The 19,089-nt window shown below is 48.0% G+C and overlaps 1 protein-coding gene across 1 annotated transcript in view; it reads right to left on the bottom strand.

The window, feature by feature from the left end:
- The window catches only part of LOC110532988 (dachshund homolog 2), a 62,020-nt gene that overhangs the window by 1,944 nt on the left and 40,987 nt on the right, over positions 1-19,089 (bottom strand). Inside the window, exons 2-3 of the mRNA XM_090183392.1 lie at positions 14,569-14,675; positions 3,019-3,159 (exon numbers count right to left, since the gene is read on the bottom strand). Of these exons, the coding sequence (XP_090039518.1) occupies positions 3,019-3,159; positions 14,569-14,675 (248 nt within the window). The remainder of the gene's footprint in view (positions 1-3,018; positions 3,160-14,568; positions 14,676-19,089) is intronic.

Raw genomic sequence — 19,089 nt, 5'->3', positions numbered from 1 at the left:
ATTACACAGATCCACAGATCCAATTTTGATAAACTCCCATATCTACTGGGGGAAATATCACAGCAGCAAGATTTGTGGTCTGTTGCCACAAGAAAAGGGCAACCAGTGAAGAACAAACACCATTGTAAATACAACCCATATTTATGCTTATTTATTTTCCCTTTTGTACTTTAACCATTTGTACATTGTTACAACGTTGTAAATATATATAATCTGACATTTGTAATGTCTTCATCATTTTGAAACTTCTGTATGTGTAATGTTTACTGTTAATTTTAATAGTTTATTTCACATTTGTATATTATCTATAGGAAAGTGGAGTAGAGTAGAGTAGAGTAGAGTAGAGTAGAGTAGAGTAGAGTAGAGTAGAGGAGAGGAGAGGAGAGGAGAGGAGAGGAAGAGAAATTCCGAAATTACTTTTTGATACTGTCGCAAAGCTAACTAAAAAGCAGCATTCCCCAAGAGAGGATGGGGAATGATGACTTTCACTTTAGCAGTGATAAATTCATGAACTTCTTTGAGGAAAAGATTATGATTATTAGAAAGCAAATTACGGACTCCTCCTTAAATCTGCGTATTCCTTCAAAGCTCAGTTGTCCTGAGTCTGCACAACTCTGCCAGGACCTAGGATCAAAAGAGACGCTCAAGTGTTTTAGTACTATATCTCTTGACACAATGATGAAAATAATCATGGCCTCTAAACTTTCAAGCTGCATACTGGACCCTATTCCAACTAAACTACTGAAAGAGCTACTTCCTGTGCTTGGCCCTGCTATGTTGAACATAATAAACGGCTCTCTATCCACCAGATGTGTACCAAACTTACTAAAAGTGGCAGTAATAAAGCCTCTCTTGAAAAAGCCAAACCTTGACCCAGAAAATATAAAAAACTATCAGCCTATATCGAATCTTCCATTCCTCTCAATTTTTTTAGAAAAGGCTGTTGCGCAACAACTCACTGCCTTCCTGAAGACAAACAATGTATACGAAATGCTTCAGTCTGGTTTTAGACCCCATCATAGCACTGAGACGGCACTTGTGAAGGTGGTAAATGACATTTTAATGGCATCGGACCGAGGCTCTGCATCTGTCCTCGTGCTCCTAGACCTTAGTGCTGCTTTTGATACCATTGATCACCACATTCTTTTGGAGAGATTGGAAACCCAAATTGGTCTACATGGACAAGTTCTGGCCTGGTTTAGATCTTATCTGTCGGAAAGATATCAGTTTGTCTCTGTGAATGGTTTGTCCTCTGACAAATCAACTGTAAATTTCGGTGTTCCTCAAGGTTCCGTTTTAGGACCACTATTGTTTTTCACTATATATTTTACCTCTTGGGGATGTTATTCGAAAACATAATGTTAACTTTCACTGCTATGCGGACGACACACAGCTGTACATTTCAATGAAACATGGTGAAGCCCGAAAATTGCCCTTGCTAGAAGCCAGGGCTTTCTCCTATAGAGCTTCATTTTTATGGAACGGTCTGCCTACCCATGTAAGAGACGCAAACTCGGTCTCAACCTTTAAGTCTTTACTGAAAACTAATCTCTTCAGTGGGTCATATGATTGAGTGTAGTCTGGCCCAGGTGTGGGAAGGTGAACGGAAAGGCTCTGGAGCAACGAACCGCCCTTGCTGTCTCTGCCTGGCCGGTTCCCCTCTTTCCACTGGGATTCTCTTCCTCTAACCTTATTACAGGGGCTGAGTCACTGACTTACTGGGGCTCTCTCATGCCGTCCCTGGAAGGGGTGCGTCACCTGAGTGGGTTGATTCACTGATGTGGTCATCCTGTCTGGGTTGGCGCCCCCCCCCCCCCCTTGGGTTGTGCCATGGCAGAGATCTTTGTGGGCTATACTCAGCCTTGTCTCAGGATGGTATGTTGGTGGTTGAAGATATCCCTCTAGTGGTGTGGGGGCTGTGCTTTGGCAAAGTGGGTGGGGTTATATCCTTCCTGTTTGGCCCTGTCCGGAGGTGTCCTCGGATGGGGCCACAGTGTCTCCTGACCCCTCCTGTCTCAGCCTCCAGTATTTATGCTGCAGTAGTTCATGTGTCGGGGGGCTAGGGTCAGTTTGTTATATCTGGAGTACTTCTCCTGTCCTATTCGGTGTCCTGTGTGAATCTAAGTGTGTGTTCTCTAATTCTGTCCTTCTCTCTTTCTTTCTCTCTCTCTCTCGGAGGACCTGAGCCCTAGGACCATGCCCCAGGACTACCTGACATGATGACTCCTTGCTGTCCCCAGTCCACCTGGCCGTGCTGCTGCTCCAGTTTCAACTGACCTGAGACCTAGGACCATGCCCCAGGACTACCTGACATGATGACTCCTTGCTGTCCCCAGTCCACCTGGCCGTGCTGCTGCTCCAGTTTCAACTGTTCTGCCTTATTATTATTCGACCATGCTGGTCATTTATGAACATTTGAACATCTTGGCCATGTTCTGTTATAATCTCCACCCGGCACAGCCAGAAGAGGACTGGCCACCCCACATAGCCTGGTTCCTCTCTAGGTTTCTTCCTAGGTTTTGGCCTTTCTAGGGAGTTTTTCCTAGCCACCGTGCTTCTACACCTGCATTGCTTGCTGTTTGGGGTTTTAGGCTGGGTTTCTGTACAGCACTTTGAGATATCAGCTGATGTACGAAGGGCTATATGAATACATTTGATTTGATTTAGAGGAGATGAGGTTAGAGGAGAGGAGAGGAGATGAGGTTAGAGGAGAGGAGAGGAGAGGAGAGGAGAGGAGAGGGTAGAGGAGATGAGGTTAGAGGAGAGGAGAGGAGAGGAGATGAGGATAGAGGAGAAGAGAAGAGAAGAGAAGAGAAGAGAAGAGAAGAGAAGAGAAGAGAAGAGAAGAGAAGAGAAGAGATTGGAGTGGAGTGGAGTGGAGTTGAGTGGAGTTGAGGAGAATAGATTGGAGGAGTGTAGAGCTGAGAGGTGAACAGGAAGTATTTTTTTTAAATGAAACGTGTGTTTTGAAGCGAATGAGAGGAGTGACAGTGACTCCTCTCTCCTTGCAGTACCCACGGTTGGCCAGTAGTTGCTGTTGTAGTGAGGTCATCTGGTTATTTAGTCTCGGTTGTCCTCCCATCCCTGTTCTGCCCACCCCTCCACCTCCACAGGGTTGCGACACAAGCCTCTCCTTATCCCAGGAACACTCATTCCCACCTGGGGAGAGACACAGACACACAGGTGAGGTGAGCTCCATGAAACAGACTAGCTGCTGAATCTTTGTGTATACGGGGATACAATTATTAAATTGAATTAAATATTTTCTGTTAACTTTACATTTATACATTTATCAACTGTCCTTTTATGTCCTCTATTATGGGGTCCCTGAGTGGTGCAGTGGTCACTACAGACCCTGGTTCGATTCCAGGCTGCATCACAGCGGTCTAAGGCACTGCATCTCAGCGCAAGACGTGTCACTACAGACCCTGGTTCGATTCCAGGCTGCATCACAGCGGTCTAAGACACTGCATCTCAGCGCAAGACGTGTCACTACAGACCCTGGTTCGATTCCAGGCTGTATCACAATGGGTTTGGCCGTCATTGTAAATAAGAATTTGTTCTGAACTGACTTGCCTAGTTTTTAATACAAATATTAACTTTCAGATGAAGAAGAACGACCGGAGGATAATGAACTGAACACCTAGTTTCATTCTGTTCTGTCGTACTTTCATGTTTGACCCCTACTTATTTCATGTGACTAGTCTGTGGAGTTGAGTTGACTAGCGTTGATTCCCATGTGACTAGTCTGTGGAGTTGATTCCCATGTGACTAGTCTGTGGAGTTGATTCCCATGTGACTAGTCTGTGGAGTTGATTCCCATGTGACTAGTCTGTGGAGTTGATTCCCATGTGACTAGTCTGTGGAGTTGATTCCCATGTGGCTAGTCTGTGGAGTTGATTCCCATGTGGCTAGTCTGTGGAGTTGATTCCCATCTGACTAGCCTGTGGAGTTGACTAGTATTGATTCCCATGTGACTAGTCTGTGGAGTTGATTCCCATGTGACTAGTCTGTGGAGTTGATTCCCATGTGACTAGTCTGTGGAGTTGATTACCATCTGACTAGCCTGTGGAGTTGACTAGTATTGATTCCCATGTGACTAGTCTGTGGAGTTGATTCCCATGTGACTAGTCTGTGGTGTTGATTCCCATGTGACTAGTCTGTGGAGTTGATTCCCATGTGACTAGTCTGTGGTGTTGACTATTGTTGATTCCCATGTGACTAGTCTGTGGAGTTGATTCCCATGTGACTAGTCTGTGGAGTTGATTCCCATGTGACTAGTCTGTGGAGTTGATTCCCATCTGACTAGTCTGTGGAGTTGACTAGTATTGATTCCCATGTGACTAGTCTGTGGAGTTGATTCCCATGTGACTAGTCTGTGGAGTTGATTCCCATGTGACTAGTCTGTGGAGTTGATTGGTAATGATTCCAATGTGACTAGTCTGTGGAGTTGATTCCCATGTGACCAGTCTGTGGAGTTGATTCCCATGTGACTAGTCTGTGGAGTTGAGTGGTAATAATTCCCATGTGACTAGTCTGTGGAGTTGATTCCCATGTGACTAGTCTGTGGTGTTGAGTGGTAATGATTCCCATGTGACTAGTCTGTGGAGTTGAGAGGTAATGATTCCCATGTGACTAGTCTGTGGTGTTGAGTGGTAATGATTCCCATGTGACTAGTCTGTGGAGTTGAGAGGTAATGATTCCCATGTGACTAGTCTGTGGCGTTGAGAGGTAATAATTCCCATGTGACTAGTCTGTGGAGTTGATTCCCATGTGACTAGTCTGTGGAGTTGAGTGGTAATAATTCCCATGTGACTAGTCTGTGGAGTTGATTCCCATGTGACTAGTCTGTGGTGTTGAGTGGTAATGATTCCCATGTGACTAGTCTGTGGTGTTGACTATTGTTGATTCCCATGTGACTAGTCTGTGGAGTTGATTCCCATGTGACTAGTCTGTGGAGTTGATTCCCATGTGACTAGTCTGTGGAGTTGATTCCCATGTGACTAGTCTGTGGAGTTGATTCCCATGTGACTAGTCTGTGGAGTTGATTCCCATGTGACTAGTCTGTGGAGTTGATTCCCATGTGACTAGTCTGTGGAGTTGATTCCCATGTGACTAGTCTGTGGAGTTGATTGGTAATGATTCCCATGTGACTAGTCTGTGGAGTTGATTCCCATGTGACCAGTCTGTGGAGTTGATTCCCATGTGACTAGTCTGTGGAGTTGAGTGGTAATGATTCCCATGTGACTAGTCTGTGGAGAGAGTCTCTCTCTCCTGTCTGTCTGTCTCTCTCTCTCTCTCCCTCTGTGTCTGTCTCTCTCTCCTCTGTGTCTGTCTCTGTCTCCTCTGTGTCTGTCTCTCTCTCACTCTGTGTCTGTCTCTCTCTCCCTCTGTCTGTCTCTCTCTCCCTCTGTCTGTCTCTCTCTCCTCTGTGTCTGTCTCTCTCTCCCTCTGTCTGTATCTCTCTCCTCTTTCTCTGTCTCTCTCTCCCTCTGTCTGTCTCTCTCTGTCTGTCTCTCTCTCACTCTGTCTGTCTCTCTCTCCTCTGTCTCTCTCTCTCTCCCTCTGTGTCTGTCTCTCTCTCCTCTGTGTTTGTCTCTCTCTCCATGTCTGTCTCTCTCTCCTCTGTGTCTGTCTCTCTCTCCTCTTTCTCTGTCTCTCTCTCCCTCTGTCTGTCTCTCTCTGTCTGTCTCTCTCTCACTCTGTGTATGTCTCTCTCCTCTGTGTCTGTCTCTCTCTCACTCTGTCTGTCTCTCTCTCCTCTGTGTCTGTCTCTCTCTCCTCTGTGTCTGTCTCTCTCTCCTCTGTGTCTGTCTCTCTCTCCTCTGTGTCTGTCTCTCTCTCCTCTTTCTCTGTCTCTCTCTCCCTCTGTCTGTCTCTCTCTCACTCTGTGTATGTCTCTCTCCTCTGTGTCTGTCTCTCTCTCACTCTGTCTGTCTCTCTCTCCTCTGTGTCTGCCTCTCTCCTCTGTGTCTGTCTCTCTCTCACTCTGTCTGTCTCTCTCTCCTCTGTGTCTGCCTCTCTCTCCCTCTGTGTATGTCTCTCTCTCCCTCTGAGTCTCTCTCTCTCACACACACAAACAAACATGTGTGTGATTTCAGTTTTCTGAAAAGATCAATGGGTGGTCAGACACAATAGGATTCACCATCTCACACAGTCTCAGATTGATGAGATCTCTACTGTGTCCACGGACACCGATCATTGACCGCGCCGCTAATAGCAACCACGGAACCCTGAGGAATTAGTGAGTGATTGAAAGATCACATCACAAGATGTGTACATCTCTTTTTCTCAAAATACTTGATATAGACTAAAGCTCCCTCTCTGTCTCTGTCTCTATAGACTAAAGCTCCCTCTCTGTATCTGTCTCTATAGACTGAACCTCCCTCTCTGTATCTGTCTCTATAGACTAAAGCTCCCTCTCTGTATCTGTCTCTATAGACTAAAGCTCCCTCTCTGTATCTGTCTCTATAGACTGAACCTCCCTCTCTGTATCTGTCTCTATAGACTAAAGCTCCCTCTCTGTATCTGTCTCTATAGACTAAAGCTCCCTCTCTGTATCTGTCTCTATAGACTAAAGCTCCCTCTCTGTATCTGTCTCTATAGACTAAAGCTCCCTCTCTGTATCTGTCTCTATAGACTAAAGCTCCCTCTCTGCATCTGTCTCTATAGACTGAACCTCCCTCTCTGTATCTGTCTCTATAGACTAAAGCTCCCTCTCTGTATCTGTCTCTATAGACTAAACCTCCCTCTCTGTATCTGTCTGTATAGACTAAACCTCTCTCTCTCTCTCTCTCTATAGACTAAACCTCCCTCTCTGTCTTTCTCTCTATAGACTGAACCTCCCTCTCTGTCTCTCTCTCTATAGACTAAACCTCCCTCTCCGTCTCTCTCTCTATAGACTAAACCTCCCTCTCTGTCTCTCTCTCTATAGACTGAACCTCCCTCTCTGTCTCTCTCTCTATAGACTAAACCTCCCTCTCTGTATCTGTCTGTATAGACTAAACCTCCCTCTCTGTATCTGTCTGTATAGACTGAACCTCCCTCTCTGTCTCTCTCTCTATAGACTAAACCTCCCTCTCTGTCTCTCTCTCTATAGACTAAACCTCCCTCTCTGTATCTGTCTCTCTCTCTATAGACTAAACCTCCCTCTCTGTAGCTGTCTCTCTCTCTATAGACTAAACCTCCCTCTTTGTATCTGTCTCTCTCTCTATAGACTGAACCTCCCTCTCTGTATCTGTCTGTATAGACTAAACCTCCCTCTCTGTATCTGTCGCTCTCTCTAAAGACTAAACCTCCCTCTATCTCTCTATAGACTAAACTGTCTCCCTCCCTTCCTCCCTCCCTCACTCCCTCCACTCCCCCTCCCTCACTCCATTCCCCCTCCCACCTCCCTCCTTTCCTCTCTCCCTCCACCTCCCTTCCTCCCTCCCTCCTCTCCCCCTCCCTCCCTTCCTCCTCTCCCCCCTCCCCCCTCCCCCTCCCTCCTTACCTCTCTCCCTCCACCTCCCTTCTTACCTCTCTCCCTCCACCTTCCTTCCTTCCTCCCTCCCTCCTTCCTCTCCTCCTCCCCCCTACCTCCCTCCACTCCCCCTCCCTCCCTCCCTTCCTCCCTCTCTCCTTCACTCCACTCCCCCTCTCTCCCTCCCTTCCTCCCCCACATACATACATACAGACAGACAGACAGACAGACAGACAGACAGACAGACAGACAGACAGACAGACAGACAGACAGAGTTATAATTTTTATTATTTTATCCTCTTATCTCCTCATATTTACTTTCTTTTTATCCCTTCACTACCTCCCTTCATACCTCCTAGCCTCCTTTATCCCTTCATACCTCCTAGCCTCCTTTATCCCTTCACTACCTTCCTTCATACCTCCTAGCCTCCTTTATCCGTTCATACCTCCTAGCCTCCTTTATCCCTTCATACCTCCTAGCCTCCTTTATCCCTTCATACCTCCTAGCCTCCTTTATCCCTTCATACCTCCTAGCCTCCTTTATCCCTTCATACCTCCTAGCCTCCTTTATCCCTTCATACCTCCTAGCCTCCTTTATCCCTTCATACCTCCTAGCCTCCTTTATCCCTTCACTACCTTCCTTCATACCTCCTAGCCTCCTTTATCCCTTCATACCTCCTAGCCTCCTTTATCCCTTCACTACCTTCCTTCATACCTCCTAGCCTCCGTTATCCCTTCATACCTCCTAGCCTCCCTTATCCCTTCATACCTCCTAGCCTCCTTTATCCCTTCATACCTCCTAGCCTCCTTTATCCCTTCATACCTCCTAGCCTCCTTTATCCCTTCATACCTCCTAGCCTCCTTTATCCCTTCACTACCTTCCTTCATACCTCCTAGCCTCCTTTATCCCTTCATACCTCCTAGCCTCCTTTATCCCTTCATACCTCCTAGCCTCCTTTATCCCTTCATACCTCCTAGCCTCCTTTATCCCTTCATACCTCCTAGCCTCCTTTATCCCTTCATACCTCCTAGCCTCCGTTATCCCTTCAAACCTCCTAGCCTCCCTTATCCCTTCATACCTCCTAGCCTCCTTTATCCCTTCATACCTCCTAGCCTCCTTTATCCCTTCATACCTCCTAGCCTCCTTTATCCCTTCATACCTCCTAGCCTCCTTTATCCCTTCATACCTCCTAGCCTCCTTTATCCCTTCATACCTCCTAGCCTCCTTTATCCCTTCATACCTCCTAGCCTCCTTTATCCCTTCATACCTCCTAGCCTCCTTTATCCCTTCATACCTCCTAGCCTCCTTTATCCCTTCATACCTCCTAGCCTCCTTTATCCCTTCATACCTCCTAGCCTCCTTTATCCCTTCATACCTCCTAGCCTCCTTTATCCCTTCACTACCTTCCTTCATACCTCCTAGCCTCCTTTATCCCTTCATACCTCCTAGCCTCCTTTATCCCTTCACTACCTTCCTTCATACCTCCTAGCCTCCTTTATCCCTTCATACCTCCTAGCCTCCTCTATCCCTTCATATCTCCTAGCCTCCTTTATCCCTTCATACCTCCTAGCCTCCTTTATCCCTTCATACCTCCTAGCCTCCGTTATCCCTTCATACCTCCTAGCCTCCTTTATCCCTTCATACCTCCTAGCCTCCTTTATCCCTTCATACCTCCTAGCCTCCTTTATCCCTTCATACCTCCTAGCCTCCGTTATCCCTTCATACCTCCTAGCCTCCCTTATCCCTTCATACCTCCTAGCCTCCTTTATCCCTTCATACCTCCTAGCCTCCTTTATCCCTTCATACCTCCTAGCCTCCGTTATCCCTTCATACCTCCTAGCCTCCTTTATCCCCTCATACCTCCTAGCCTCCGTTATCCCTTCATACCTCCTAGCCTCCTTTATCCCTTCATACCTCCTAGCCTCCTTTATCCCTTCATACCTCCTAGCCTCCTTTATCCCTTCATACCTCCTAGCCTCCTTTATCCCTTCATACCTCCTAGCCTCCTTTATCCCTTCATACCTCCTAGCCTCCTTTATCCCTTCATACCTCCTAGCCTCCTTTATCCCTTCATACCTCCTAGCCTCCTTTATCCCTTCATACCTCCTAGCCTCCGTTATCCCTTCATACCTCCTAGCCTCCCTTATCCCTTCATACCTCCTGGCCTCCTTTATCCCTTCATACCTCCTAGCCTCCTTTATCCCTTCATACCTCCTAGCCTCCTTTATCCCTTCACTACCTTCCTTCATACCTCCTAGCCTCCTTTATCCCTTCATACCTCCTAGCCTCCTTTATCCCTTCATACCTCCTAGCCTCCTTTATCCCTTCATACCTCCTAGCCTCCTTTATCCCTTCATACCTCCTAGCTTCCTTTATCCCTTCACTACCTTCCTTCATACCTCCTAGCCTCCTTTATCCCTTCATACCTCCTAGCCTCCTTTATCCCTTCATATCTCCTAGCCTCCTTTATCCCTTCATACCTCCTAGCCTCCTTTATCCCTTCATACCTCCTAGCCTCCGTTATCCCTTCATACCTCCTAGTCTCCTTTATCCCTTCATACCTCCTAGCCTCCTTTATCCCTTCATACCTCCTAGCCTCCTTTATCCCTTCATACCTCCTAGCCTCCTTTATCCCTTCATACCTCCTAGCCTCCGTTATCCCTTCATACCTCCTAGCCTCCCTTATCCCTTCATACCTCCTAGCCTCCTTTATCCCTTCATACCTCCTAGCCTCCTTTATCCCTTCATACCTCCTAGCCTCCGTTATCCCTTCATACCTCCTAGCCTCCTTTATCCCTTCATACCTCCTAGCCTCCGTTATCCCTTCATACCTCCTGGCCTCCTTTATCCCTTCAAACCTCCTAGCCTCCTTTATCCCTTCATACCTCCTAGCCTCCTTTATCCCTTCATACCTCCTAGCCTCCTTTATCCCTTCATACCTCCTAGCCTCCTTTATCCCTTCATACCTCCTAGCCTCCTTTATCCCTTCATACCTCCTAGCCTCCTTTATCCCTTCATACCTCCTAGCCTCCTTTATCCCTTCATACCTCCTAGCCTCCGTTATCCCTTCATACCTCCTAGCCTCCCTTATCCCTTCATACCTCCTAGCCTCCTTTATCCCTTCATACCTCCTAGCCTCCTTTATCCCTTCATACCTCCTAGCCTCCTTTATCCCTTCATACCTCCTAGCCTCCTTTATCCCTTCATACCTCCTAGCCTCCTTTATCCCTTCATACCTCCTAGCCTCCTTTATCCCTTCATACCTCCTAGCCTCCTTTATCCCTTCATACCTCCTAGCCTCCTTTATCCCTTCATACCTCCTAGCCTCCTTTATCCCTTCACTACCTTCCTTCATACCTCCTAGCCTCCTTTATCCCTTCATACCTCCTAGCCTCCGTTATCCCTTCATACCTCCTAGCCTCCTTTATCCCTTCATACCTCCTAGCCTCCTTTATCCCTTCATACCTCCTAGCCTCCTTTATCCCTTCACTACCTTCCTTCATACCTCCTAGCCTCCTTTATCCCTTCATACCTCCTAGCCTCCTTTATCCCTTCATACCTCCTAGCCTCCTTTATCCCTTCATACCTCCTAGCCTCCTTTATCCCTTCACTACCTTCCTTCATACGTCCTAGCCTCCTTTATCCCTTCATACCTCCTAGCCTCCTTTATCCCTTCATACCTCCTAGCCTCCTTTATCCCTTCATACCTCCTAGCCTCCTTTATCCCTTCATACCTCCTAGCCTCCGTTATCCCTTCATACCTCCTAGCCTCCCTTATCCCTTCATACCTCCTAGCCTCCTTTATCCCTTCATACCTCCTAGCCTCCTTTATCCCTTCATACCTCCTAGCCTCCTTTATCCCTTCATACCTCCTAGCCTCCTTTATCCCTTCATACCTCCTAGCCTCCTTTATCCCTTCATACCTCCTAGCCTCCTTTATCCCTTCATACCTCCTAGCCTCCTTTATCCCTTCATACCTCCTAGCCTCCTTTATCCCTTCATACCTCCTAGCCTCCTTTATCCCTTCACTACCTTCCTTCATACCTCCTAGCCTCCTTTATCCCTTCATACCTCCTAGCCTCCGTTATCCCTTCATACCTCCTAGCCTCCTTTATCCCTTCATACCTCCTAGCCTCCTTTATCCCTTCATACCTCCTAGCCTCCTTTATCCCTTCACTACCTTCCTTCATACCTCCTAGCCTCCTTTATCCCTTCATACCTCCTAGCCTCCTTTATCCCTTCATACCTCCTAGCCTCCTTTATCCCTTCATACCTCCTAGCCTCCTTTATCCCTTCACTACCTTCCTTCATACGTCCTAGCCTCCTTTATCCCTTCATACCTCCTAGCCTCCTTTATCCCTTCATACCTCCTAGCCTCCTTTATCCCTTCATACCTCCTAGCCTCCTTTATCCCTTCACTACCTTCCTTCATACCTCCTAGCCTCCTTTATCCCTTCATACCTCCTAGCCTCCTTTATCCCTTCATACCTCCTAGCCTCCTTTATCCCTTCATACCTCCTAGCCTCCTTTATTCCTTCATACCTCCTAGCCTCCTTTATCCCTTCAAACCTCCTAGCCTCCTTTATCCCTTCACTACCTTCCTTCATACCTCCTAGCCTCCTTTATCCCTTCATACCTCCTAGCCTCCTTTATCCCTTCATACCTCCTAGCCTCCTTTATCCCTTCACTACCTTCCTTCATACCTCCTAGCCTCCTTTATCCCTTCATACCTCCTAGCCTCCTTTATCCCTATATACCTCATAGCCTCCCTTATCCCTTCATACCTCGTAGCCTCCTTTATCCCTTCATACCTCCTAGCCTCCTTTATCCCTTCACGGACAGAGAGAGAGAGGGACAGAGAGAGGGACAGAGGGAGAGAGGGACAGAGAGAGAGAGGGACAGAGAGAGAGAGGGACAGAGAGCGAGGGACAGAGAGAGAGAGGGAAAAAGAGAGAGGGACAGAGAGAGAGAGACAGACAGAGATAGAGCAACAGAGAGAGAGAGAGGGACAGAGAGAGAGCGAGACAGAGCAACAGAGAGATAGAGAGAGAGAGATAGGGAAAGAGAGAGAGGGACAGAGAGAGAGGGAAAGAGAGAGAGGGACAGAGAGAGAGGGAAAGAGAGAGAGAGGGAGAGAGAGAGAGAGAGAGGGACAGAGAGAGAGAGAGAGAGAGAGAGAGACAGAGCGAGAGAGAGAGAGAGAGAGGCACGGAGAGAGAGAGAGAGACAGAGAGAGTGTAAAGAGGCAATGGTAGAGAGGCAGTGAGAGAGACTCCTCATTGTGTTAAGGAGCTCCTCATGTTGTTGTGATGAATGTCTCTCCTCCATCTGTTTGTCCCTCCATCCCTTCCACTTCCTGTATCTTGCTCCCTCGCCATCCATCCCTCCCTCTCCACCCCTCTCCATCCCTCCCTCTCCACCCCTCTCTCCCTCTCCACCCTTCCATCCATCTCTCCCCACCCCTCCTTCCCTTTCCATCCCTCCCTCTCCACCCATCCCTCCCTCTCCACCCATCCCTCCCTCTCCACGCCTCCCTCCCTCTCAACCCCTGCCTCCCTCTCCAAGCCTCTCTCCCTCTCCACCCACCCATCCCTCCCTCTCCACCCATCCCTCCCTCTCCACGCCCCCCTCCCTCCCTCTCCACCCCCCCTCCCTCCCTCTCCACCCCTCCCTCTCCATCCCTCCCTCTCCATCCCCCCTTCCTCTCCACCCCTCTCCATCCCTCCCTCTCCACGCCTCCCTCCCTCCCTCCCTCTCCATCCCTCCCTCCCTCTCCATCCTTACCTCCCTCTCCAACCCTCCCTCTCCACCCCTCCCTCTCCATCCCTCCCTCTCCACCCCTCCCTCTCCATCCCTCCCTCTCCATCCCCCATTCCTCCCCACCCCTCTCTCCCTCTCCATCCCTCCCTCTCCACCCCTCCCTCTCCATCCCTCCCTCTCCATCCCTCCCTCTCCACCCATGCCTCCTTCTCCATGACTCCCCCTCTCCACCCATCCCTCCCTCTCCATGCCTCCCTCCCTCTCCACCCTTCCCTCCCTCCCTCTCCACCCATCCCTCCCTCTCCACCCCTCTCTCCCTCCCTCTCCACCCCTCTCTCCCTCCCTCTCCAACCCTCTCTCCCTCCCTCTCCACCCCTCTCTCCCTCTCCACCCCTCCATCCCTCCCTCTCCACCCCTCCTTCCCTTTCCATCCCTCCCTCTCCACAAGTCCCTCCCTCTCCACCCCTCTCTCTCTCCCTCTCAACCCCTCCCTCTCTCCCTCTCCACCCCTCCCTCTCTCCCACTCCACCTCTCCCTCTCCACGCCTCCCTCCCTCTCCACCCATCCCTCCCTCTCCATCCCTCCCTCGCTCTCAACCCCTCCCTCCCTCTCCACGCCTCACTCCCTCTCCACCCCTCTCCACCCCTCCCTCGTTCTCAACCCCTCCCTCCCTCTCCACCCCTCTCTCCCTCTCCACCCCTCTCTCCCTCTCCACCCCTCCCTCCCTCCCTCCCTCTCCACCCATCCCTTCCTTTTCATCCCTCCCTCTCCACCCATCCCTCCCTCTCAACCCCTCCCTCGCTCTCAACCCCTCCCTCCCTCTCCACGCCTCCCTCCCTCTCCACCCCTCCCTCTCCATCCATCCCTCTCCACGCCTCCCTCCCTCTCCACCCATCCCTCCCTCTCCACGCCTCCCTCCCTCTCCACCCCTCTCTCCCTCTCCATCCCTCCCTCTCCACCCCTCTCTCCCTCTCCATCCCTCCCTCTCCACGCCTCCCTCCCTCTCCACCCCTCTCTATCCATCCATCTCCACCCATCCCTCCCTCCCTCTCCACCCCTCCCTCACTCTCCACCCCTCTGTGTGTGTGTGTGTGTGTGTGTGATAAATAAAACCTACAGTAGTGACATATGAGTCTAAGCATGACACTTTGCATACTAATGATGACGGAGCAGAAAGATGTTTCATCATGTCCTATGTTCTGCTGAACATGGAAAGCATTATCCCCCCCATACACACACACAAACACACACACACAGACAGAAACACACACACACACACACACACACACACAAACACAGAAACACACAGACAAACACACACACACACACACACACAGTATCTTACCTGCGTGAGAGAACATTCCAGGTGACAGCAGGCTGTGAACCTCAGGGTGGAGGAGCCTGGAGCTTTCCCGAATCCCAGGGAGTTTCGGAGGGCGGCCCGGACGAGAGCTGAGAGACGGGGAGGGGAGAAGGGGAGAGAGGTAACGACTGTAAAGACAGTACACACACACACACACAAACTAATGAGAGGAGACTCTCTCTCTCTGACTTTGGAGAACCATCTGTTACAGCCCCACTGAGACCTCTCCTCTGTGTTTCTCTTCATCCTACAGTAATGACTGCAGCAGTCAAATAGAGAGAGCAAAAATAAATAAAAAAATGTATTTACCCAGAAGCATCCAGGGTCAATGCCCTGCTCAAGGGCACGTTGACAAATCTACTACCGGGCCAAAAAAATGTGAAGCCAAACCCTTCAAGATCCCCCCACAGTTCCCCACTAGCTGTCCCTCAACCATTCGAGACCCCTCCCAAGAAGAAAAATTACAATTAAAAATACAATTAATTCCTTTCCCCACCCCCCAAGAACCCCCCAATGGACCAACAACCAAGAGAATGAACCCCACCCCCCAAGAACCCCCCCCCCCAATGGACCAACAACCAAGAGAATGAACCCCCCCCCCCCCCCCCCCCAATGGACCAACAACTGAATGAACCCCACCCCCCAAGAACCCCCCAATGGACCAACAACCAAGAGAATGAACCCCACCCCCCCGAGAACCCCCCAATGGACCAACAACCAAGAGAATGAACCCCCACCCCCAAGAACCCCCCAATGGACCAACAACCAAGAGAATGAACCACCACCCCCAAGAACCCCCCCCCAATGGACCAACAACCAAGAGAATGAACCCCACCCCCCCAAGAACCCCCCAATGGACCAACAACCAAGAGAATGAACCCCACCCCCCAAGAACCCCCCAATGGACCAACAACCAAGAGAATGAACCCCACCCCCCAAGAACCCCCCCCCCCCCCCCAATGGACCAACAACCAAGAGAATGAACCCCACCCCCCCAAGAACCCCCCAATGGACCAACAACCAAGAGAATGAACCCCACCCCCCAAGAACCCCCCAATGGACCAACAACCAAGAGAATGAACCCCCACCCCCAAGAACCCCCAATGGACCAACAACCAAGAGAATTAACCACCACCTCCAAGAACCCCCCCAATGGACCAACAACCAAGAGAATGAACGCCCACCCCCAAGAACCCCCCAATGGACCAACAACCAAGAGAACTAAAGAGAAAAAAGGAAAAGACAGAAGAAAACAGCGAACAACAATGAAACTAAAAAATCATAACATCAATGCCAACAACCAACCAAGAGAATGAACCCCACCCCCCCAAGAACCCCCCAATGGACCAACAACCAAGAGAATGAACCCCACCCCCCAAGAACCCCCCAATGGACCAACAACCAAGAGAATGAACCCCACCCCCCAAGAACCCCCCCCCCCCCCCCAATGGACCAACAACCAAGAGAATGAACCCCACCCCCCCAAGAACCCCCCAATGGACCAACAACCAAGAGAATGAACCCCCCCCCAAGAACCCCCCAATGGACCAACAACCAAGAGAATGAACCCCCACCCCCAAGAACCCCCCAATGGACCAACAACCAAGAGAATGAACCACCACCCCCAAGAACCCCCCCCCCCCCCCCCCCAATGGACCAACAACTGAATGAACCCCACCCCCCAAGAACCCCCCAATGGACCAACAACCAAGAGAATGAACCCCACCCCCCAAGAACCCCCCAATGGACCAACAACCAAGAGAATTAACCCCACCCCCAAGAACCCCCCAATGGACTAACAACCAAGAGAATGAACCCCCACCCCCAAGAACCCCCCAATGGACCAACAACCGAGAGAATGAACCCTACCCCCCCAAGAACCCCCCAATGCACCAACAACCAAGAGAATGAACCCCACCCCCCCAAGAACCCCCCAATGGACCAACAACCAAGAGAATTAACCCCACCCCCCAAGAACCCCCCAATGGACCAACAACCAAGAGAATGCACCCCCAAGAACCCCCCAATGGACCAACAACCAAGAGAATGAACCCCCACCCCCAAGAACCCCCCCAATGGACCAACAACCAAGAGAACTAAAGAGAAAAAAGGAAAAGACAGAAGAAAACAGCGAACAACAATGAAACAAAAAAATCATAACATCAATGCCAACTGTATATGTTTGTGTGCATGTCTGGCACTATTACATGTATGTGTGTGTTCTTGTATGTGTTTATTTGAAGAAGAGTGTGTGTATATGCATGTGTACAAACACCTGCACGGCATCAGCCTCAGGCAAACCGGCATTAGTTGTAAAAACACTGCCACTCAGTTTTATATCTTTATGTTTGAAGCCTGAAATGTGGCAAAAGGTCGCAAAGTTCAAGGGGGCCGAATACTTTCGCAAGGCACTGTAAATGGTCTTTTGATTCTGTAACCTCACAACAAAATCTGCAGAGCTTCGATGACTTTATGCCTTTATTCAACATTTTGTTGGTGGCAAGAAATCTATATAATAATTTTAGCTGAAAAGCACAAAATCTTGAATCTCGCGTTGTTTTATATATCAACTCATACACCCTGTACCATGGAATCGGTACATCAAAAATCTCTTCCCAACTATTTTGCAATCTGTATGGCACAGTTGTCAACATCCTGGTCCTCAAATGAAACTGATATACTTTCCTATTTGTGATATTTTTATTCCTCCTCCAGTTGTGATCTTTTATATTGGGCAGACAGACCAGTTCCCTGCCTCCTCCATTTTTGGGGCAATGCTGTAATCAATTGGTTGTACTCTTGGATTGAGCAGACCTTCCCGTACAATTCTGATAACTCCATGAAGGACATAACTCTACCATGACAATTTACAATATAATTTAAGAACAAAATACCCTTTTCAAACATCTTTCCCATAAATACAGGTATTTTATCAACCAGCACATTTGAGTTCAGCCATAATATTTGTTTTAATATTTGTTCTATCTTTTCAGGGGGATGAAATTGTAATTGTAGCCAGCTCCGCAATGCTTGTTTGAAAAAGACAGATACATTGAAAAAAGTATCATTTTCAATTATTGCAAAGGAGACATATTCTGCACAAAAAGGCCATTTTTAAACAATGGACGAGCTTTTCTTATTAATCTACTTAGAACCATTTAGGGTTAAAAAACGTTTGAATAAGATACGTTTTTAGAGAGAGGTTTAGTACTTTTATATTTAATAATCTCAACCCACCCAATTCATATTCATTATATAGACAGGCTCGTTTTATTTTGTCTGGTTTAGTGTCCTAGATAAAGCAAAATATTTTTTGCTCGTATGATTTGAAAAAACGAATCATCAGGAGTAGGCAGCGCCATAAGTGAGTAAACTGAGATATGGCTAAGGAGTTAATCAGGGCCATTTTTCTATAAATAGACAGGTATTTTACCTCTCCATGGTTGAAGGATCTTGTCTATTTTTACAAGTTTTCTATTGAAATTCTTTGTGGAGAGCTTATTTATATATTTTTTTGATAGGAATACCTTGTATGTCTACTTCACCATTCACCACCATTTTATAGGTAAGCTGCAGAGTAATGTAAAAGTTGTATTTTTTAAAGATCCAATACGTAATATTGTACAGTTATCATAATGAGTTTCTAGTCCAGAGAGTACAGAAAATTAATCTACATCTTCAATGAGACATTGTAGGGATCTATCTTGTGGAGTTAACCTCTCTAGGGTATGTGGGATGCTAGCCAACATCCAGTGAGATTGCAGAGCGCCACATTCAAATACAGAAATACTCATTATAACAATTCGGAAAAGATACAACTATTTTACATTGGTTTAACGATGAACTTCTTGTGAATCCAACTACGGTGTCAGATTTCAAAAATGCTTTACGGCGAAAGCATACCTTACGATTATTTGAGAACATAGCCCAGCAGACAAATCATTACAAACAGTAACCAGTCAAGTAGAAGAGTTACACAAGTCAGAAATAGAGATAAAATGAATCCCTTACTTTGATGATCTTCATATGGTGGCACTCAGAAGACATTCATTAATTCAATAAATGTTCCTTTTGTTCGATAAAGTCTCTCTTTATATCCGAAAACCTCCATTTTGTTGGCGCATTTTCTTCAGTTCTTCAGTAATCCACAGTCAAACACAGTCACAACAGGCAGACAAAATGCACGCCCAATTTTTCAGTTTTTGATTTGTTAAAAAAGTTTGAAATATCCAATAAATGTCGTTCCACTTCATGATTGTGTCCCACTTGTTGTTGATTCTTCACAAAAAAATACAGTTTTATATCTTTATGTTTGAAGCCTGAAATGTGGCAAAAGGTCGCAAAGTTCAAGGGGGCCGAATACTTTCGCAAGGCACTGTATCGTTGTCCATGTAAACAACCTGTCTGATCAGGATGAACAAAACCCTTTCAATTCTGAGTGCTATGCAGTTCGCTAGTATTTTTGCATCACAACATTGAAGTGTAAAGGGCCTCCAGTTTTTT

This window comes from Oncorhynchus mykiss, chromosome 9 (assembly GCF_057628025.1).
Source record: "Oncorhynchus mykiss isolate SJ-2025 chromosome 9, ASM5762802v1, whole genome shotgun sequence".
NCBI lineage: Eukaryota > Metazoa > Chordata > Actinopteri > Salmoniformes > Salmonidae > Oncorhynchus > Oncorhynchus mykiss.
The sequence above is the reverse complement of the archived record's forward strand: the minus strand, read 5'-3'. Positions and strand labels throughout refer to the sequence as shown.